At 39.7% G+C, this 20898-nt stretch overlaps 1 protein-coding gene across 4 annotated transcripts in view; it reads right to left on the bottom strand.

Annotated features, from left to right (window-relative positions):
* EMC2 (ER membrane protein complex subunit 2) overlaps positions 1–20898 on the bottom strand; it is a 118939-nt gene that overhangs the window by 30553 nt on the left and 67488 nt on the right. For 2 of the 4 annotated variants that reach the window (XM_085221573.1, XM_085221574.1), the window contains 2 exons: positions 4500–4613; positions 2051–2115 (listed from right to left, as the gene is read on the bottom strand). In XM_085221573.1, the coding sequence (XP_085077699.1) occupies positions 2051–2115; positions 4500–4613 (179 nt within the window). Of the gene's footprint in view, positions 1–2050; positions 2116–4499; positions 4614–10168; positions 10327–20898 lie in introns of those variants that run through there. The other 2 variants (XM_085221575.1, XM_085221576.1) reach the window with 2 other exon arrangements.

Below are 20898 nucleotides of genomic sequence, written 5' to 3'. Positions count from 1 at the left end.
CCAGCCCGGCCTTGAATGCCTCCAGGGATGGGGCATCCACAACCTCCTTGGGCAGCCTGTTTCAGTGTGTCACCGCCCTCTTTGTGAAAAACTTCTCCTAATATCTAACCTAAACCTCCCCTGTCTCAGTTTAAAACTATTCCCCCTTGTCCTATCACTATCCACCCTCATAAACAGCCGTTCCCCCTCCTGTTTATATGCTCCTTTCAAATACTGGAAGGCCGCAGTGAGTTCTCCCCAGAGCCTTCACTTCTCCAAGTGACTGTAAAATCCATCTCAGCCTCCTCATTTGGAGAAATTGAGATCCATTCCTCTAAGCACAAACGTCAAAATCTCTCTGCTAAAAAACCTACTTTGGGGCTATAGTTGTAGGAGAAAGTCACATATGATGCTGACTTGCTTGAATTAACTACTTCTTCATCATAAATCAATGTAATAATAATAATAATAATCTCTGTTTTCCTCTAACCCTTTAACCTCCTTTCTGAGCTGCATATAAAACGTGCACTGCCTCACCCCGAGCACTATCTCTTAGAGGGCACAGAAACAAATTCAAGATCCTTGCCACGGTCAGTAAAAACAAATAGCGTTTCACAACTGATCTTTCAGCACTGTCTGCCTCAACAATTCCATGAAAGTCTTCCTGAAAATAATGACCAAAATTGATTTAGATATAAATCAGAACACAGAAATGCTTTTTTTTTTGTAACTGAACAGAGAACTATACTACAATGGTGTCTTCTTTTGAGTCACAAATAAAAGGGAAGTTCACAAGGTTCACAAACAGTTCAGTGTGGTGTTCTCTATTTTCCAGTACTTCATTGTGCCATGTATATATGAATCTCAAGATAAACTTGTCTGGTTCTGCCTACTTTCATACTGTCCTTCTCCCACATACAACCCCTAGTCTGAACCCCTGCATATCGCAGACCGTTAAGTTTCACCCAAATGACACCACCTGAAGCTCAAAAATGTTACATGGTGTCTTTCTGTCTGCCAGAGAACAAGGCATTGGGAAAATAATTCCTGTGAAGGACCTGAACCTTTGAAAGTGTTGTTTTTCAACTAGCAAGCAGCTATTAGGAGTTCAAAACAGGCTCATTTAGTCTGAATTATTTTTATAATTCAAATAAATCTGCACACAAAGTTACTAAAACCAAATAACCATTAGCAATATTTATATTAAGAATTATTGAATAATTTGGATCAGAAAGGGCCATTGGAGGTCACCTGCATCAAATTCTCACTCATAACAAAGCTAGTTTTCAACTTAATGAGGGTGATTCAGGGCCACACAGCAACGTGTTTCTCAGAATCTCCAAGGATTACCACTTCTTTTCTGTGCTATGTGTCCTAAAGTGTTCACCATTGTTGCTGTTAAACTCTTTTTTTCCTAATACTGGATAGTGGAATTTTCTTTGCTGCCATTTATACTTATCACATTTGTCCTTTGTTGCATCAACAAAAGTTTGTCTATACTTATTTTATAACTTTATAACACCCTACAAATCTGTAATTAGAGATTTTAAGATAACAAAGATCTCTTCTTTGCCTCCTCACGACTTAACAAACCTATATCTCTGAGTCTTTTAATACATATTATGTAGCCCAGCTCCTTACTGACCTCAGTGGACATCAACTGGACTTGCTCCAATGTGTCAAGGACTGCCAGCAAAGAAAGCATGACATACTGTATAGATATACGTGACAGGGCATTTTTACCTCAAAACATTAAAAAAACTATATATTTTGAGAATATTTTGATAACCAAAAACTTTCTGCACAATATGGCAGCGTCAGTATTTGTGAAATTTAGCCCATAGCAAAGTAGCTGTAAATATTTTAATGGCTCTTGGAAGAGACATGATCTACTTAAACATAATACAAAAGGTGGGTGGAGGCAGTTTCTTCACAGCAGTCTATTTCTTGATATCCTACAAGGCGAAGTTATGGAGTTCAGATTATCCTACAAATGTCCAAGGAACTATCCAGAAGAGGTACTCAGGAAGAAAACTTTAGGTTTAGGAGAAAAGTCAGCTTAAAAACTTACCAGTGCCAAATCATCTCGACTGCAGTCCAGGGCAGCAATCATCACCTGCTCGTATATTATCCAAACTGGACACAAAAGAGACATAAATTGAGGTAACTGATATCATTATTTTTATTTATTTATTTTTTTTAACATAAAGGGAAACACCTATAATGAAAATAAGATCAATGAACTATGTCCATATATTTTTCCCCTGCTTCTTCTGTGGATCATTACAGAACAACGGACATTTCAAGAAACTGATGGAATCAATTAAAAATGCATTTAAGTAGTTTTATTGCTGTCAGTACCATAAAGTACCTTCTGACATTCTGAAAGGCAAAAAGCTCAAATCCTCTGGTATTCCTAACATTGTAGCTGCAAACTTTTAAACAGATCCCCATTAGGACGTGCCCTCTGATGAGACCTGGAGAACAGCCGTAGGTTAGAATGAAAACAAATTTCCCTTAACTGTTTCCTGCCAGGAATTTACTATATTGTTTTCTTCCTGGAATGGAACAATTTTTCTAAATCAATGACAGATTATAGTAGTTCTGTTCTAGGTCCATTAAGTTACTGAATTTAAGAACTTAAGAGAGCAACTATACAAGCTATAGAAAAATCATATTACGGCAGAAGAAAATATTAATACATGTACTGCAAGTGCTCTAAACTTACTAGGTACACCTGATTTGATTTACATACATTACAGAACAGAAACAGAAGCTAATGTCTTCCAAAATAGTATTCCAAAATAAAAAATGTTAAGATTTGAGCAGGACAAGCTCCTCAAGAACTCCTCACTAAAATGTAATTCTTAAATTACCAACAACATTGTAACTTGAGAGTAAAATCAAGGTTAGTTTTCAAATGCTTTTTTTCTAAATAAGTGGGAAACATTGACAATTATTTTGTAGGTAGCTGTATTAAGTCCATCCTGCAGCCTACCAACCACATTCCTCACAGCTACAGTGTAACATCTCTCAGAGTAGAGCAGAGTGCCTTCAGGTACTGAATCTCCCAGAGGCTCTTCATGACGTTGCTTTCCTGACAGAGCTATGTGAATTCTGGAACACCAGATACAGTCAGGTATTCAAGATTAAAGTTAACTTACTAAAACTAAACAGAGTTATTAGAATACTGTAATGTATTAGTACATACAGTGCATTAATATGACTCCAAAAATCCACCAGTTTCTACACAACACCAATTAATAAAAATTCAAGGACTAGAAGAAATACATTAAGCCTATATTAAATAATCTGAATTATAAAAAAAGGTAAATGAAGAAAAAACACCTATCATTAAAATAAAAACCTGCTTGCGTGAGATTAATACCCAAACCAGTAAGTGCACGCTTGGTAACATTTTCTAATACTTTGTTTTTACATCATGCTTATAGTAGAGTGCTACTTTATGCCTGTGACCAACCACAACAAACAATTCTTTTTCAATATGGAACACCATATGCCAAACTTCTGTCTACTGAAATTAGTATAAATTAGCTAAAGTTATATGAAAATAACAATTTTGTGGATAGTGAAAATGTAGACTTAAGCTTCATCTATAATATCACAAGTGTAATGCTATAATGAAAACAGCTTTAATATTAATTTCTGCAGGATATATGACTTCATGGTGGAAAATCTTTCTCTGTTATAAAATGACGATGATCAGAGGGCTGGAGCACCTCTTCTATGAGGAAAGGTTGAGGGAACTGGGCTTGTTTAGCTTGGAGAAGTGAAGGCTCTGGGGAGAACTCACTGCGGCCTTCCAGTACTTGAAAGGAGCATATAAACAGGAGGGGGAACGGCTGTTTATGAGGGTGGATAGAGATAGGACAAGGGGGAATAGTTTTAAACTGAGACAGGGGAGGTTTAGGTTAGATATTAGGAGGAAGTTTTTCACTCAGAGGGTGGTGACACACTGGAACAGATTGCCCAAGGAGGTTGTGGATGCCCCATCCCTGGAGGCATTCAAGGCCGGGCTGGAGTGGCTCTGGGCAGCCTGGTCTGGTGGTTGGTGACCCTGCACATAGATGGGGGGTTGAAACTAAATGATCGTTGTGGTCCTTTTCAACCCAGGCCACTCTATGATTCTACGACTACCTTTTTCAATTTTTCAATGCTGCTGAAGAACAGAAAATCAGACAAATGAAAACTAAATGAAATATATATACATATGCTGTTTTCACATCATGGTCTAGCTAATAATTAACTAATAATAAATTAACTCACTAAACTAAATATTTAGTAATTTTTACATCTGTCTTCACTGAAGCCTGTATTTGGGAAAGAAATAGAACCTGGGAATTTTGGCAACCTATTAAGACTTTAAAAAGTCCTATTTTCCCAATCAGATGCACGAAGGCAACAGGGAAGTACAAAACAGAAGTCAAAAAGTGAAAACCAAAATCAGATAAATGAAATAAAATCTAAAAGCAATGGAACTCTGACAAACATTTCCTTACTGTCATCTCCAAGCTTAGATGCATATTCATTAATTAACTCTTCTCCAACATCCACTATCTGCTCACTGTTTCGGTAGTTTTCTTCCCTCCATTTTCTCATTTTATCACGCATATCTGAAGTAAAAAGAGAAAAGAATTGAAGAGAAAATATTCAGATTTCCAGATAGGAATGGAATTTGAACTTTATTTCTTAAAATATGCATACAAAGCAAGCTTTAGAAAGCAATAGATCTGAAAAAGTGATTTCCATTAATAGAAGAGAACTACTAGAGAACAGATGTGTGTATGTATGAGACCTCTGGAGCTGTATCACTCAAGCCTTGCTCGTGCTGTAATATAAATAATTCAACTTCTAGCTTTGCAGGGTGCTGGTTACTCAGTAAACAATAAAATTTAATGGATGTTGCCCAGTTTTAAGAAAAACAGCCTTCAAGAGTTTTCTTTCAAGTAGTTTTACACTTGTATTTACAAACAACATCAAAACTATTTCTGCTCCACATGAATACATTTTCAAGTAAAGAAAGCATTAGAATAACTATGAGAACTCAACAGCAGTTCACTTTTATCAGTGTAAGAAATGGCATAAAATTCCATTCTAAAAAGAATCTGCATGTTTTTAGCAAAACAAACTACAAGACAGACATGGAAGCAAAAGCTTTTTACCTACATCACAGAAGTGCTCAGAGGTAAAAGCAATCGTTGCTTATTTAGGTAAATCAGGATGGAAAAGGTGATTTTTTAACATTAGGATTTTTGTTTGCTTCCAATTTCAAGACTTTTTTACGTTTACTACAAATCTCCAAGAGTGTAGGCAGACACAAAGTCATCTAGAGAGCACTTACTCAGCACTACCTAGCTGAGGTTTTCCTCATTCTTTGGAACAGAAAACTGCTAAGAATGACTTTGTGTACGTATTTACATCTGGACACATGTATGTGTCCCGTACACAAGAACACATTTTGAGGAACTAAAGGAAAATAGTTTTCACTATTAGACAGATAGTGGTTTTACTGAAAAAGAACATACCATGAAAATTGTTGCCAGTTTCTTTTTTTTTTTTTCCTACTTTACAGCAACTGAGAAAGCAAATGCAATGGTAGTTCTAATCACTGGCAGCTTTTTTTTGCACTTCCACACACAGTTAACATGACTGACAGCTAAAAACTAAGCACCAAACTTTGTTCTATCTACCTAAAGTGATCTTGGATCACCTATAAGATTGCTTTTGTGCTACATTTTGCTTTTTGAATTTCAACCAAAACCAACGTATGCCTATGTTTCTATGCACAAGTAAAGTTAAATGGTTCTACACACATGATGCTGCCTGGAAATTCAAAGTTAGACAGCAAGAATGTGAGAGAACACAAACATTCACAAAAACTGACAAGCTAAATGCATACAAAGAAATAAGCCAACTGATTCTTAACTATGCATTTACTTGGAAATTCTCAATGTCTTCATTCCAGTGCACTTCCAAACAGAATTGGTGCACGTCTAAATTACTTGCCACAGTGTTTGTTGTTCCCTAAAGACACGCAGCAGTCTACAGAAAGCCAAAGGAAATAGTGCCTATTTTGTTTTTGTTCTTGTTAAGGTGTCAGGCAATACGGGCTGAGCAATCAGATAGTATGCAACCCTTTTATAATGACTCGTATGTATTCAGCTGAACCACAGGTTTCAAGTCTTCATATCTAAAAGCACCTCATGAAATGAAGGTAGTTAGCCCTGTTAGCAGAGACATATGAAGAGAAACATACAAGACATACAAGGGAAAATGTGACATTAACACAAAAATCACTGCCCTGCTCAGTCCCTAGTCATTACATTCCTGGAGCTCATTTTTATATCGCCCTTCTGTTAGAGATACCAGATCTCCCACCACACCTCAGCTCAACTCTCTCCTCTTAAAATACCAAGCAAACAAACCCCCTCGGCCACATCACTGGCAGAACAGGCTCACCTCCACCCTCACGGTCTGTACAGCCCTGGCTCCTGCTATGGGCAGGTCTCCAGCCCCAGTCCTTGCCCCAGCCTGACCGGCACTCTGCACTTGCAGGAAGAGGCAAAGGAAATTCAACTGGCAGTGCTGATGCTGCCTTTGGCTGCAACAACTCCGCTTTCAAAGCGGCCTCAACTCAAATCTCAGGATCTCACCTTTGCCTGCTGTAATCACATCAATTCGTACATAAAATCCAGAGTAAACTGGTCTGTCCTTTGGTTTTGGCAGAAAATAGGAATACAAAGAAGCAAACACAATATGGAACACAACAAAAACATTTCATCATCATTTAATTGCAAACAGATGATGATAGAGAGAAAATGTGAGACTGTTTTCTATTTTTGAGTCTTCCCATACATAGTAAATGTGAATTCAGCATCTAAGTCAGAGGAAGGAAGCAATTTTGTCATCTAAAGTGGATGTTTTTAATGAATAGAAATGCTGAAGTCAGTGTTCAGCTTTACAATCCATTTGGGATTTTCTCTTTGTTGTATATAATGTTCACCAACACACATTCTTGCAAAAAAAAAAAAAAAAAGGCTTCACATGCACGGACTGTTATATAAGTCTTGTTAGTAATTTCAGTAATTATAAAGAATTCCTTGAAAAACTTCTCACATGAAAACATCAAACTCCTTAATGTACCACCATGTAAGCTTAAACAACAGACAACACAGGAGCTATTTAAAAGCTTTTAGATTGAAAACAAGTGAAAATAGAAATTCAAATAAATGTAGCTTAGAGCATATCTCATCTCTCTCTTGGTTTTCTGGTTTTGATATTAGGTGTAGAATGATGGACTGCAACAAGAACAGCACTTCAGATATCCAGAAAGCTCATGTCTCACTAGCTTGAAGTCTGCTTCCTGCTGGATGGGTTTGAGATGTTATTGCAATTATGCCTTAGTACAAAGATGAGAAAGAAAAGTGGGATAATTCTGTTCCATTCTGACAATACGTCAGACAGCTTTTCTGTGAAAGCCAACTGTTGCTCTATTAGTTCTTGACTGCAGTGACCAATACTTGTTTGCAGGTCATGCTAATCCTGCACACACAGGCTAACTTCTGTGCTACAAAATCAGTCTTTAAAATAACTTTATATAGAGCGTATCTTTTCAAAAAAAAAAAAAAAAAAAAAAAAAAAAAAACACTTGTGGGCCAAATTCATCTTTAATGTGTCATTGAAATAACGTTAAATATTTATGAATGGTCTCCAAGACCTGTTTAGCTTAAGAAGCTCCTGCAGGAGGCTGCACGTGGCCAGTTGGTACTGACAGGCTAATCTACAGCACTGTGCTGCTTCGCCAGACCAGCAATTCTGGTCACTGCACAGTTTCTAATTCTTATACATATTTTAATTCTTGTATATATAAGCAAGTAGGAACTATAATATCATTTTCCATGGGATAATTATCAACAACAATGGGAAAAAAAGGCATACAGCCTTAGTCTCAAATCATTAGATGTAAATTTTAAGATGTATGTTCACATTCTTTTAATGCAATAGCAATCTGAGGCCACATTCAGACTATCTAAAGTCATTTATCAAAACTCTGAAATGGTTTTCTTGCTCCCCAGATTTCAAAATACAGGTTAAAGCCATATTATCAGCTTATCTTTTCTAAAGATGTGTACAATGCATTTACCTAAACTGCAATTTCATGACAGTTTAACAGCTAATTTTGTCACAGAAAAAAACAAGTGGAAAATGAAGTAGGGTACAAAATATACTTCACATGCCTCAGATTCATACTTCTTCCAAAACCCCCAATCCCCTTTTCATATTTGAGCAATATTTAAGTAAGTCATCCCATTTATCTAGGACTTAGTACATAAAGGACACTTTTCAGACAAATACCAACCAGACAGCTGGTTGCAAAAACAAGCATTTTAGACAAATTCAAGATACACTACAACCACTTCTCAGAGCTGTGTTTGAATTCTCTCTTACGGATCAGTTCACAACCCTCCTGGAATGACCCTGTAATAAAAAGCCTCATCATGCTGGAGACCTGCAGAACTAGAGAGAAACGCATTTTTCTCTGTGAAGAGTTTTTCTACAGTCTGTTCAAGAATTTCACTTTTACTCTATTATGCACTTCCTAATGACAGAGAAAAATTATTTTCAAACGTGTGTTAGACTTTGGGAAAGCCTTACAATACTGCTAGCAATGCTCGACTCAACTTTCCTTCCCAGACAATGGCCTCCTCACTACTACTTCACAGAATCATAGAATCATTAATGTTGGAAAAGACCACTAAGATCATCTTTTCCAACCATCAACCCATGACCCATGCCTGTGACTGCTCCAGACCATGTCACTCAGTGCCACATCTACACTTTCCTTGAGAGCCTCAACCACCTCACTGGGCAGCCTGTTCTAAAACCTCATCATTCTTTCAAAGAAATTTTTCCTAATATCCAACCTGAACCTCTCCTGGAGCAACTTAAGGCTATCAGCTATCATTACATTATTGTTACTTGGGAGAAAAGGCTGACCTCCACTTTGCCACAGCCTTCTTTCAGGGAGTTGCAGAGAGCAGTAAGGTCTGTCCTAAGCCTTCTCTTCTCTATACTGGACAATCCCAGTTCCTTCAACTGCTCCTCATAAGACTTGTGTTTCTGACTCCTCGCAGTTTCTTTGCTCTCCCCTGGATACACTCCCAGACCTCAATGTCTTTTTTGTAGTGATAGGCCCAAAACTGAACACAGCACTCAAGGCGTGACCAGTGCCAAGTACAGAGGGATGATCACCCCCCCTGCTCCTGTTCACTGCACTACTTTTGATACAAGCCAGGATGTCACTGGCCTTTTCAGCTGGCTGTCAATTAACGCTCTTTTCCTCCCTGCAACTTTCCAGCCAAAGTTTCACAACTGTTACAGTAACTTCTCACAACATACATAAAAAGAACTTGTAAAAATAACACAACTTTACTGAATTGCCCTTACCAAACAGATAATGGTATGAAAGACAGTATAAAGCATGATAGGGAGAGATGCTTTTTCTAGCGTTTACCCAAATTTTGAATGAAAACGGCAAGGAGAAGCCTGCTCTGGAAGATGGCAGCAAGAGACAGCTGGGCCCAGATATCTCCAGGGACTGCTGTGCCTTCAGCAAGGACCCATCAAACTACCAACAGCCTGACATCCGAGCTGTGATCTCTGGGGACTCTGGGAGGAGGACAGGGCCACGATGTGCTGCAGGCCCCGCTGAGGAGTTCTTTTCTTTACGGTTGGACTTGATGACCTTCAAGGTCTTTTCTAACGTGAGCAGTTCTGTAATTCTATGATTCCCAGCAGGACACAGGGATGCGATATACCCACTGAATGCCACGATACTCGGCTCAGCTCATTCAGCGGGGAAACCCACCCCACGCCATGCCGGCGGCGCGGTGTGCACGGCACGCGGCTCGCTCCCTCCATGTTTCTGCGCTGCGGGCAGGCAGGGCCCACCGCGCACCGACTGGCTGCGGCAGGCCGCCGAGACGGCCCCTCCGGCGGCACAGCCCGAGCACCCGGCAGGAGCCGCCGTCACCTCGCCTCACCGCCCGGCCTGAGCACGCCGGCTCCGGCGCGCAGAGGAACTCCGAACCGACCGCTTGGGCCGCACCGAGGCGTGGAGCCCTCTCGGTCCGTCCCTAGCCGCGCCGGCGGCTGTTCGCGGCGTTACCTTCCCAGGTCACGTCGTACATCTCCGACACCTTCGCCATCTTGGCGGCCGCCCGCGTGACGCGGTGCCGTGACGGCACCGGCCGTCATTGGCCTCCCGCCGCGGGGCACCGCCCGCAGCCCGCACCGCTCCGCCCCGCCGCGGGGCTGCCGCCGGGCGGCCCAAACGAGCGGGTTGCCCGCGAGTGTCAGTCGTCCTGGTGTACTGAAAACTCGGAACGCGAGGCAGCTGTGTTGAGTAGACTGAAGGCCCGTCCATCCCAAATCCTGTTTCCTGCAATGTCCAAAGCTGGTGCTGAGGAAAAATACGAGACAGGGCAAACATTCACATCCTTGTCTTTAAATTGGAGAGATACAAGTGCAAAGCGTAGTCTGCACAGTGAATAAGGAAGTGGTTGGAAGGTTGCAACCGGAGGGTTGTGGTAAATGGCTCTGTATCCAGGTGAAGGTCGGACACTAGAAGTGTAGCCCTGGAGTCTGTCTTGGGACTGCTACTCTGTAACATCTTCACCAGTGACAGGGGTGGTGGGATTGAGTGCACCCTCAGCAAGTTTGTGGACAACACCAACCTGGGTGGTGCAGTTGATAGGATAGAAGGAATCGAAGCCATCCAGGGAGACCTGGACAGGCTTGAAAAATGGGCCAATGTGAACCATGTGAGGTTCAACAAGGCCAAATGCAGATGCTACAGCTGGGTTAGGGAGATCCCAAATATATTTACAGACTGGGAGAAGAACTCCTTGAGAGCAGTTTGGCAGAGAAGGACTTCAATGTCCTGGTGGATGAAAGACTTCCTGGGCTGCATCACAAGAGGGGTTGCCAGCAGGGACAAGGAAGGAATTGTCCCCCTCTGCTCTGCCAAAGTAAGGCCCAATCTGGAATGTTCCACCCAGGTCTGGGGCCCCCAGCACAAGTAAGATGTGGAGCTGTTGAAGAGGGTACAGAGGAAGGCCACAAAGATGCTCAGAGGGCTGTAGCATCTCTTCTGTGAAGACAGACTGAGGCAACTGGGCTTGTTCAGTCTGGAGAAGAGAAGGCTTCACAGAGACCTGATTGTGGCCTTCCAGTACTTAAAGGGATCTTATAAACAGGAGGGAAATCAACTTTTTACACAGGTAGATAGTGATAGGACAAAGGAGAAGAGTTTTAAACTAAAGGAGGGGAGATACAGATTAGATGTCAGGGAAATTTTTCACAGAGTGTTGTGAGGCACTGTAGTAGGTTGCTTAGGAAGGTTGTTGATGCTCCATCCATGGAGCTGTTCAAGGCCAGGTTGGATGGGGCAACCTGATCTACTATCTGATTTAGTGGTTTGCAACCCTGCTCATGGCAGACTGTTTGGAACTAGATGATCTTTGAAGTGTGGCACAAAGATACCTGCTTTTATTTGTTTGAAGCTTACTAACCACTCTTTTGCTCTTCCAGGGCTTGTTTTGGAAAAGATGAGGAGCGGTTGATTTCTGTTAGCTTTCTCAAACCATTGGTTGTTTAATAAACAGTGAAGATGACAAATTTTGGGCACTGAGTCAAGGAGCCCTGAGTTAGGCTGCAGCCAGAGCTCTGCGGGTGACCACAGAGTCAGGCCACTTTTGTCTCCTCTGTGTCTCCTAACACCATGACTTGTTCTTGCCACAGCCATGCAGGTGGAGGGATTCATAGTAAAGAAAGCTCTCCATTTCAGTGTTAGAAATAATTCTAGCTTTCCTTATAGGGTAATATGAACTTTAAAAGTTCTCAAAAAAATGGTTACATGTTTTTAACCTCAGATACATTAAAAGAACGATTTTTTAGAAAATGTCACTAGGAACTTATCTCACATTCACCTTCAGTTCTGAGAAGAGCTGTTCTGGAAAGGCATCAGACTCCTTAATCAAAGTCCATTCCAACCTCCATTGATAAATGTCCCCTATTAAATAATAATGTTTCTATATTTAGGTTGTTTACTCTGAATTAGAAAAAAACTAATAATTCTTAATAAAATCTATAGTGTAATTAAGTTTAATGCCTTTGACATCAGAAAGATTTTAACTGGAATTCAAACTGTGGTCTAGAAAGACTGCACTTACTTTTCTCAAAGATCATTTTTAATATTCTTCTAAGTCACTTGTTTGGAAGAACTAACATTTAGTCTTTGTGCAGCAACACTCAACTTCCAACTAATTCTACAGCATCTGTATTACCTGAACATTTCAGAAAATCTTTATGCATTTTTTCTCATAGTATTTCTATGGAGTAGGTAAATCTTGCTCCTCCTTTATAGATAAAGGAATGAATACAAAATGGTTAATAGTCCATAAAGGATTTAGTACACACCTGCTCCACACATTACAGTATAACACACATATAACTGAGGTAAAATGAGAAATTTGCTTGCAGAGTACAACACTGCTGGATTGCTGAGCTAGCTGTATTGCCTAATGTGGAGACAGACAAAATTTTATAGCACAGAAATCCAAAATTTGGATCCTTCTAAAAGCCTTGTCAGCTGTCACCTGATGCTGAATATACAGAAATTTGAGAAATGTGTGTTTGAAGTGTTTGGGAGGGGTACTGACTTTCAGTTCCCTGGACACTGAGCTTTGTGCTTCTGTACCTGCCCAAAACTTTCTGTCTCAGCAGGACTTAGGAAATTGTGCCTCACAAGCATGTGGTCCAGTTACTGTTCTCAGAGATAACTCTGATCTCTCTGTTAGTTAAATCTAGACAGCTCTCCAGTTCCTTTTGATTGCTTCCTAAGACATGAGCACTCCACCTGCGCTATAAGAGTCTGGATCCTAAAGTAAAGTGCTGTAAGTGTTGCCTACTGCCTTTTTGGATCTAGTTGTGAGCTACTTGCCTAAAATCACATATGTTGTGTTCCGCCGAGCTCAAAACTGACCCTTCCATTGCATTCCTCTCTTTGTACTGTGGAAGAGAAAACCTTCCACACTCACTAAGCGCAGGGAATTATTGTTACAATATCCATTTATGCCAGATAACTGTTATAGTTGGAAAGAGAAATGTTTTTGGTATTAAGCTTTTTCTTCTTGGAAATGAAAGCAGTGGTTTTGAAAACTGTTTTGTAGTGCCAACGAGCTCCATCGTTTAATTCAAAGTTGAAAGTGTTTTGCTAATAAAGCTTATAAGGCTCTAAAAAAGCAATAGTCATGTGAAATCTGTTTTCTGAATCTGTCATGTTTTGCTCTTGTGCCGCTTCTGCAGGAACCAACAGGAAAGGTAGCAATCCAGATTCTACTTAATAGTGTTAACTGCAAGGTTTTTTGAGGGGAATGTTTAAAAAATGTAGAAAAGCCACTCTAAGCCTTTTGTAGATGTCACAGCTGATTTTACATATGAAAATTAAAAAAAAAAAAATCAACAAATACATTTTTTTTTGCTCAGTTTCTAATGAAAAAAAACTTTCTATTTTATTATGAAACCTACCAGCCAATTCAATGATAATTCAGTCAGAATTACAATTCAGAGAAGTGACACAGACTGAGGAGAAAGAAGATGGTAATTTAATAAACAGCTTATAAATAAAATAAAAAGCATGGAAATCTTTGTCCAGTATATATATCCAGAGATACAAGGCATACAGAGATACTTGGGCTCATCACCTAATAAGGTCTAGAAGTTATTTTAGTTCAGTAATATTGAGGGTACGTAGTAATGTAAGAAGGGTGGCATCCTTGAGGCAGATGCCAGGTAAGCAAAATCAATTCTGAGATATCTGTGTTGCAAGAATGAATGTACATGTGTAGGATCCAGGGAAGCTGGGAATTAATAAAGTACATGTTCTACTTTTTCTTCTGTGTCAACCAAATTATTCATGTGCTTGTTCAGATGCATTTCTTGAAAAGTAATTCAAGATTATTGACACATTTCTCAACAGAGAATTTATAGATATTATTAACTTGTGTAGTGATGGTAAATATGAGTCCCAGAAGATAAATTAGTAGATGAAAAATACAAGAAATTCAAGATAGTTGAATTATATGAATTAAGGACTCAGTATTTTAATGTAGCTGCCCTTGAACTCAACCCTACCAGACACTCATGTATTGAATTTGAAACTTTACAAACTGCCATACATCTAGTTACGAATTTCCTAACATGAAAGAAAAATAAGTACGAAAATAAACTAGTAAACTTGCAGCAAGTTGAAAATGTTTTGCTAATAAAGCTTATAAGGCTCTAAAAAGGCAATGGTCATGTGAAATCTGTTTTCACAGCAAGTTTACTAGGGCAATGTAGAGAGAAGAGCATTTTAACTTGCTTTTGTGTTTTACCACAGCATCACCACAAGTGAGAATTTTGAGTAAAATTTTTGTAAGTCATCTTGGAAAATTTTTCATCTTTTTCTTATTTTGACCAGCATAAACAATTCTGTATTTGGAAAACAGCAAAAAACTGTAACGTTTTGACTTTCTAATTCAGCACTTGTATTTATAGTCCATCTGAAATTAATTCTTTCTAACTCCTAAGGTAAAAGACAAGAGGAGGTAATAGCCACAGGAGGTTTTATACACAAGAGATAAATCTTCCTAGCTATTGACACTCAGAAATAGAGAATACTCCCAGAATTACATCATTCAGCATGCCAGGAAAAAAGGCAAAGAGGAGGCAGCTTAGGGAAAACAAGAAATATATATCAACTTGATGAATTGACAGCACTAACAATTCTAAGCATGCCAAACAGCATTTCCTCCACAATGTGATACTCTAAAAGATATCCTGAAAGCCTCCCGAGACCAATTTTAAAATGGCAGTGAATGTTACAGATCCAAGTTTCTGTGTTGAGATGATAAGGCAGTACGTGTTTAAATCTTAGCATTTGCTAGCTCAATGTACACAAGCTTGGAATAGCTGTCCCGAAGACTGCTCTCTCCATGCTTAATTAAGAATTTTTGTACAGTCTTAACTAGATCCTGTGGGCATTAATTAAGTATAGGAATCCATTAATAATAATAAGTTGTGGAAGTTTAAATTAGATTGGGCAGTGTTGGGAGCTGTGATTTCCTCTAACTAGAATTAACAAAATTTTGCAGTAATGAGTGGCTGCTGGAGGGGAGCTCTCTGGAAGGCAGGCCTGGTGCCCACCCCCCATGGGGCAGCTGCCCTAGTTTTGGTCCTAACAAACACAAGGAATGGGGCCAGCCCAACTGGGAGATGGGCAGGGCCACCCTGAGCTTCCCCATGAAAGATGCTGGAAGGGAGTGGTGCACTGCAGTTACAAGAGGACATAATGCCATCAGAATGACAAAAGACACATGCTAGACTTTCCTTATCTGCTTTAGGAGAGTGCTTCTACTGGGACAGGGAATATTTCAGTGCCCCAGGGCTGCTGGCTGTGGTTGAAGCAGGTGGGGAAGAGCCCAGAGGTGCTTATTTTGGGGATCTGCAGCTGGGCGGGTCCCAGGGACATTGTCCAGCCTGGTGGGGCCTTCAGCAGCTGTATGCCTGTAGGCCTGTGGCTGCACAGAGTCATTTGGTCCCTCCTGCATTCGTCTCTCCAGCTCCCAGCCCAGTTACTCATCTCCTCATAGCTGCAATAGTGTGTCATGTACATTTGGAGTCTTCTCTGTCTGACTTGAAATAAATTGTACTGAAGTTAAGGGAATTACAGCGCTCTCCCCAGGCTGAAGTCTGCTTCAGAATGTTTTTTTAACACCCTCCTGACATCCTGCCGTTTAAAACATCTTCTCATTTCTGAACCTTGTGTCTGTCTAACAAGGAATTCTCCTGTGCTTTCCCCCCAATCCTTAGTTATTAATTCTATTCCTTCTTCCAAGTTTTCTCCTTGTGTTCAACTATGTCTCATTATTTCTGCAATGTTTCTGAGATGCTGTTGTCAGGACAATCATTGACCTTGGAGTGGAAATGATCTCTTTGTAGGGCAGCATGTTTTATTCATGGATACACTGGATTCTATTTCTATCCTTAAAAAGAGAAGTAACACAGAGTGGAAAGAAGGTCTGGCTATCATGTGCTAGACAAATGATGGTGATAACTAATCTATTCTGACTTCAGCAGAAGTAGAAATGACACCCATGCCATGCCACGAGAAAGGTACCTCCTCACACTGAGAGAAATTATACTTCTCTATGTGTTTCAGAACACCCCAGAAAGATGTGTTATGTACAGAGATGAGAAAATCAAAATACAGGGAATTGCTGTAGTTTACCTAAAATCATAAAGTAGAATGAAGAACGCATCTCTCATTCATATACAAACCATCTAGCTGTCCTATTTGGGAGCTCTAATTTCTGTTTATAACCATACCACTATAAAGGTTGCTCAATATTCAGACACATTAGTATTAAGTTCAGCTCAGTGTCAGGTGCTGCTGCGAGTAGTGTAGGTTTGTGAGGTGAAAAATGTCAATGTTATTTTTTCTAGATGCTCCAGCCTTTCCTCTCCCTTTACTTCTTAGAAGTTTAGTGGCACCATGTATCTTGTTATCCATCATTTAATTTCTCATTTTCCTAACAAACTGTTCTGGGCTGCTTGGCCTACATTTATGAATTTCTACACCACCACTGCTTTACCAGCACATTTACTTGCTGTCACACTGAGTCAGTAGTTAGAAGTATGGGGTACCTGAAGCACAAGGAGTGCTGGAGGAGGTATACTGACCACCACCGTTGCAGTCAAAACAGCAGTAACACACTTTAGTATTCGCAGCAGCCTCCCCTGCTGCGTTTTTATTCTACCAAGCTGAAGAGCCATGACTGCACCAAACACATGAAACAACTCCACAGGAAATTAAAGGGAATTCATTGGAGGGCCAAGAACGCCTTGACTATATACTCTGCTACAAAGAGCAGTCCTCTGAATGCTAATCTGCCGACTGCTTCATCCAGTTCTTCTTCAGCTTAAGGCTTCTTTTTGGGGATTGAAACAGAGCACTGAAGAACAATATTAGAACATGGAGACTGCACTGGCAGAGCACTGTGGCTTTCACATGCATGGAGTGTGTGCTCTGAAACAGCCAAATTAGTTGGTTCTGTACAAATCCTTCCAGCATTGCAGCCCCAGCTGCATCCTTGGCTACAGAGCCAGACCATTTTCTGCTCTCTTTGATTTTGGAAGAAAAATGTCTGGAAGTTTTCTCATGAATTGATAATGGGAAAAAAAAAAAAAAAAATTAAGGAGAATTCTGGTTTTCATAGGGTGTCACTAGCTTTGATTTGGGATAGAAACTTCCATAGATGATTTACACATCTTTCCCACTGCCCTAACATCTCCCCCGCTTTGCCACATCCTTGGCAGTATGGCTACCAAATGAGAGAAATAGCAATTTAAAAGCACAAGCCAGGCAGAAAATGTCTCATAATAATCAAAACTGTGATTCTAATTACCATGACATTGTTACACACTGGAGCTGTTATATAAGATTTAAAAAAGAATATACAGTACATCATTACAATCTGCATGAGTGAGTGTTAATAGATTGCAGCTTCAGAAAAAAAATAATCAAAACAAGGCTGTAATTTTGCCTGCAAATCAAGTGCATTCTTTTTTGGAAAATGCTCACATTAAAAGTCAGCAGCAGTAGAATTCATCTCACTTCACTTTATATACATACAATGTAGGTGTCTATATATAAGCTTATATATATCTTAGGGTCCACTTAACCACTAGCGGAGCAAATTATGCATTTATGGGGAGCATCTCATCCTAAAGTACGTATGCAAAGCCTAAGCTAAATCACAGCCTAAAAGAAACTTTCTTTCCATTAACTATAAAGGGAATACAGAGGACTAGAGAAATGCAGATGTCTTCATTGTAAATGCCTGTGCTTAGTTAGATGAATTCTCTCTAGAGGAGTATCTCTTTTCTTTGCTTGAGCCTTGCTACAGCCATTGAAAATGAGAAAGACAAAACAATGCTATTAGCATCTCTCTCTCAGGGAATGAGTCATTAAAGTTCTTAACACAAAGTTCCTGTGAGTTTTCTCTCTTCTCCATTGGCAATGGTCTTCTTTTCTTTCACCACTGTTAAGAGGTGACATTTGCAAGCTTTTATATAATAAAATATATCTAATTTGTGAGTTACAGCAATAATTATAGAATCACAGTATGAGTTGGATTAGAAGGGATTATCTAATATCAACGCTCCTGTCATGGGCATAGACACTCCGCACTAGGCCAGTTTACTCAGAGCCCCATAAAATTCTTCCAGGGATGGGAAATCTGCAATTTCTCTGTGCAAAACAATCCGATCATTTCCCATTGTTCATATATATATTTTGCAGTCACTGGACTTGCAAAAGGACGTCTTTGAAGGAAGTTCTTCACTGGCATAAAGTGGCACTGTGCTTTTTCAGCCAGAATATCCATGAAATATTTACGTTCCTAGCAAGGGAATCAGCTTGAAAGGGAGCAATGAAGCTCTGTCTACTCAAACAGGCCTTTTATGTCAAACATTACCACATCCCATTTACAGAAAAACTACTTTCCACCAAGATGGGACACCAAGATACTGGTAATGATAATTAAGTGCAGCAAAAGACTGCTTGGGAGGACTGTCGAGTCCGCCACTGAAGAGGATGAAGAACAGACAAAATAGGAATAGGATTACTTTAGGAGATGGATTTCATGTTTCTGAGACTTTGGATTCTATCTGTATGAAAAACAAGAATCTGATACAATTGCAGTTGCTTTGCCTTCCAGTGTTCATTCCTGAAATAATCTGTCACAGATATGTGTAGACATGATAAAACTATAAAATGCAAGCAGTTGGTTTGTAATGTTAAAGATGGGATATAAGAGAAAAGGAGGAGAATTGTACGCAATAATTATAAAAATAAAATCAAAACATGGGATGGGGTATTTTTCTTTTCTACTGGAAGCATCTGGTGTTTTGTGGAGTGAGCCACCTGCTGATCAACATGAATATGCCATTGCTGCTGCAGATGACCAGAGGATTAATCTTGGTGCCCATTGCTTGGGACTTGAACCTCAGCAGCTATAAGACTAAAGCTGTCTTTTCTTCTTTTGCAATTGTTTGCTGCAGAAATTTTGGGAAGGGAAGTAGAAAGCAAAAGGGAACTACAGTACAGGGCATCACTTTGAGGGGAGCATATTCATGCCATGTGTAGGACTAGGCTGCAGGGCTGATCTAGGTAGTTGCCTGTCTACATCCAGATCTATTCACTCATCCCTGAGAACACAGCCTCACTTTAGTTATGCTGGTGCAACTGTCTGCTGGTTCTCAAGCAGTTAGAATAGTCAGGTGAAAAATAACCCAACAAGTGCTTTAAAAGAGAAGGATCTTTTGGTCTGGTTCAGGACAAAGTGTTCTGATCTATTTGTTATATCAAACACATTGAAAGAGCAATGCACTGCAAAGATAGGAAAAAATGACTAAGGATTTCCTTAATCGTGAAATGATGAATCCATTCTGTTTTGGAAATATAGCCTGATGGTGTGACCATTCTCCTCCTGAACTTTAATTTTATACACACTTTAGTTTTGGAATTATTCTGCGTTTTAGCTGTGCTGAATCTCATTTGCACATTATTTTAGCATTTAAAAGCAAACACTTGTTTGCTTTTGGCACAGCTGACTGTGGGCTTGTTTAGCTTTCTTTATCGTGTGTATTTGCCAGTTTAATAAAATTCAGTGTTTGTTGAACTATTTATTGCTGCAAATGCATTTGCAATGAAACAGAAAGCCTCAAGACATTACTGAAATATTACAAACCACCAAGCAATACGTACAAGCCTCAGAAATTATGTTTTGTGATCTCAAAATTGCAGGCAGAAAGCTGCAATTAAATGAATACTCAATTCAGCAGAAGAATCAATGTTTTATGTACTTTGAGACTTAGAACTTCTCTGAGATAACATCTGCCCTGCAGATCAGTATCTTCTTCAGTACAGCATTGCCATGGTAGGAGTACTTAGAGTCTGTGGAATAGCACTGAAGTTAGCAGGTGACTTCTTGAAAGCATAAGTATGTGTGGCATGAATGTGAACACATACATACTCGGAATGCCATATGGGCTGTATTTATTCGGTGTATATATGCAGAAGAGAAAGAACTGCGTGTGTTACATTTCATGTAATAAAGCAGGTGTTGTTGCTTTTTGTACAACACTTTTTGTCCTTCTCATGCTTTTCTGTGAAGGCAGAAAAAGCAAGCAGAAAAAAAAAAAAAGACAAAAAGTAAAGAATTTCAATAACAAATGTGCCATAAAAATGCTATTGACCATGAAGTGATCCTGAAAAGTTTGTAATCATTATACACTAATAAATTTCTAGCGTGACTTTCCTAATTTCCCTAGTCTGCTGAACTTGGACCTGCATTACTTTGGGGAGCCCTTTCCAGATTTTCAGATCGGCTAATGAGTTCATCAGTATCCAGGTATTATTCCAATAAAAAACTACCTCCACTTTCCCATATGTTGCAACAGATAAAGCAAGTCACCATTGCATATAGTGTTTGTAATACTGGCATCCAAATGACTCCGGAGACCATGCCTTCTTGCCTCCAGACTTCCCCATAAATAATCCACCACCATCCAGCAGCTGTTACAGGCTGCAATGCTATGCAGCGGGTAGATGCACTTTGTGTATATTTGGATTCTTAAGTCCTGGCAGGGGAAACTTGATGAAATTCCTCAAAATAACAGGAGGCACCTGTACCCTACTGTGAATGTTATTAGGGGGAGAGAATAAAGATCTCAGCTTGCCCAAAGGTCTGTGTGTCTTATCTTTAAACACATATGTATATCTTGCCAGTG

This window comes from Meleagris gallopavo, chromosome 3 (genome assembly GCF_905368555.1).
Source record: "Meleagris gallopavo chromosome 3, MGAL_WU_HG_1.1, whole genome shotgun sequence".
Taxonomy (NCBI): domain Eukaryota; kingdom Metazoa; phylum Chordata; class Aves; order Galliformes; family Phasianidae; genus Meleagris; species Meleagris gallopavo.
The sequence above is the reverse complement of the archived record's forward strand: the minus strand, read 5'-3'. Positions and strand labels throughout refer to the sequence as shown.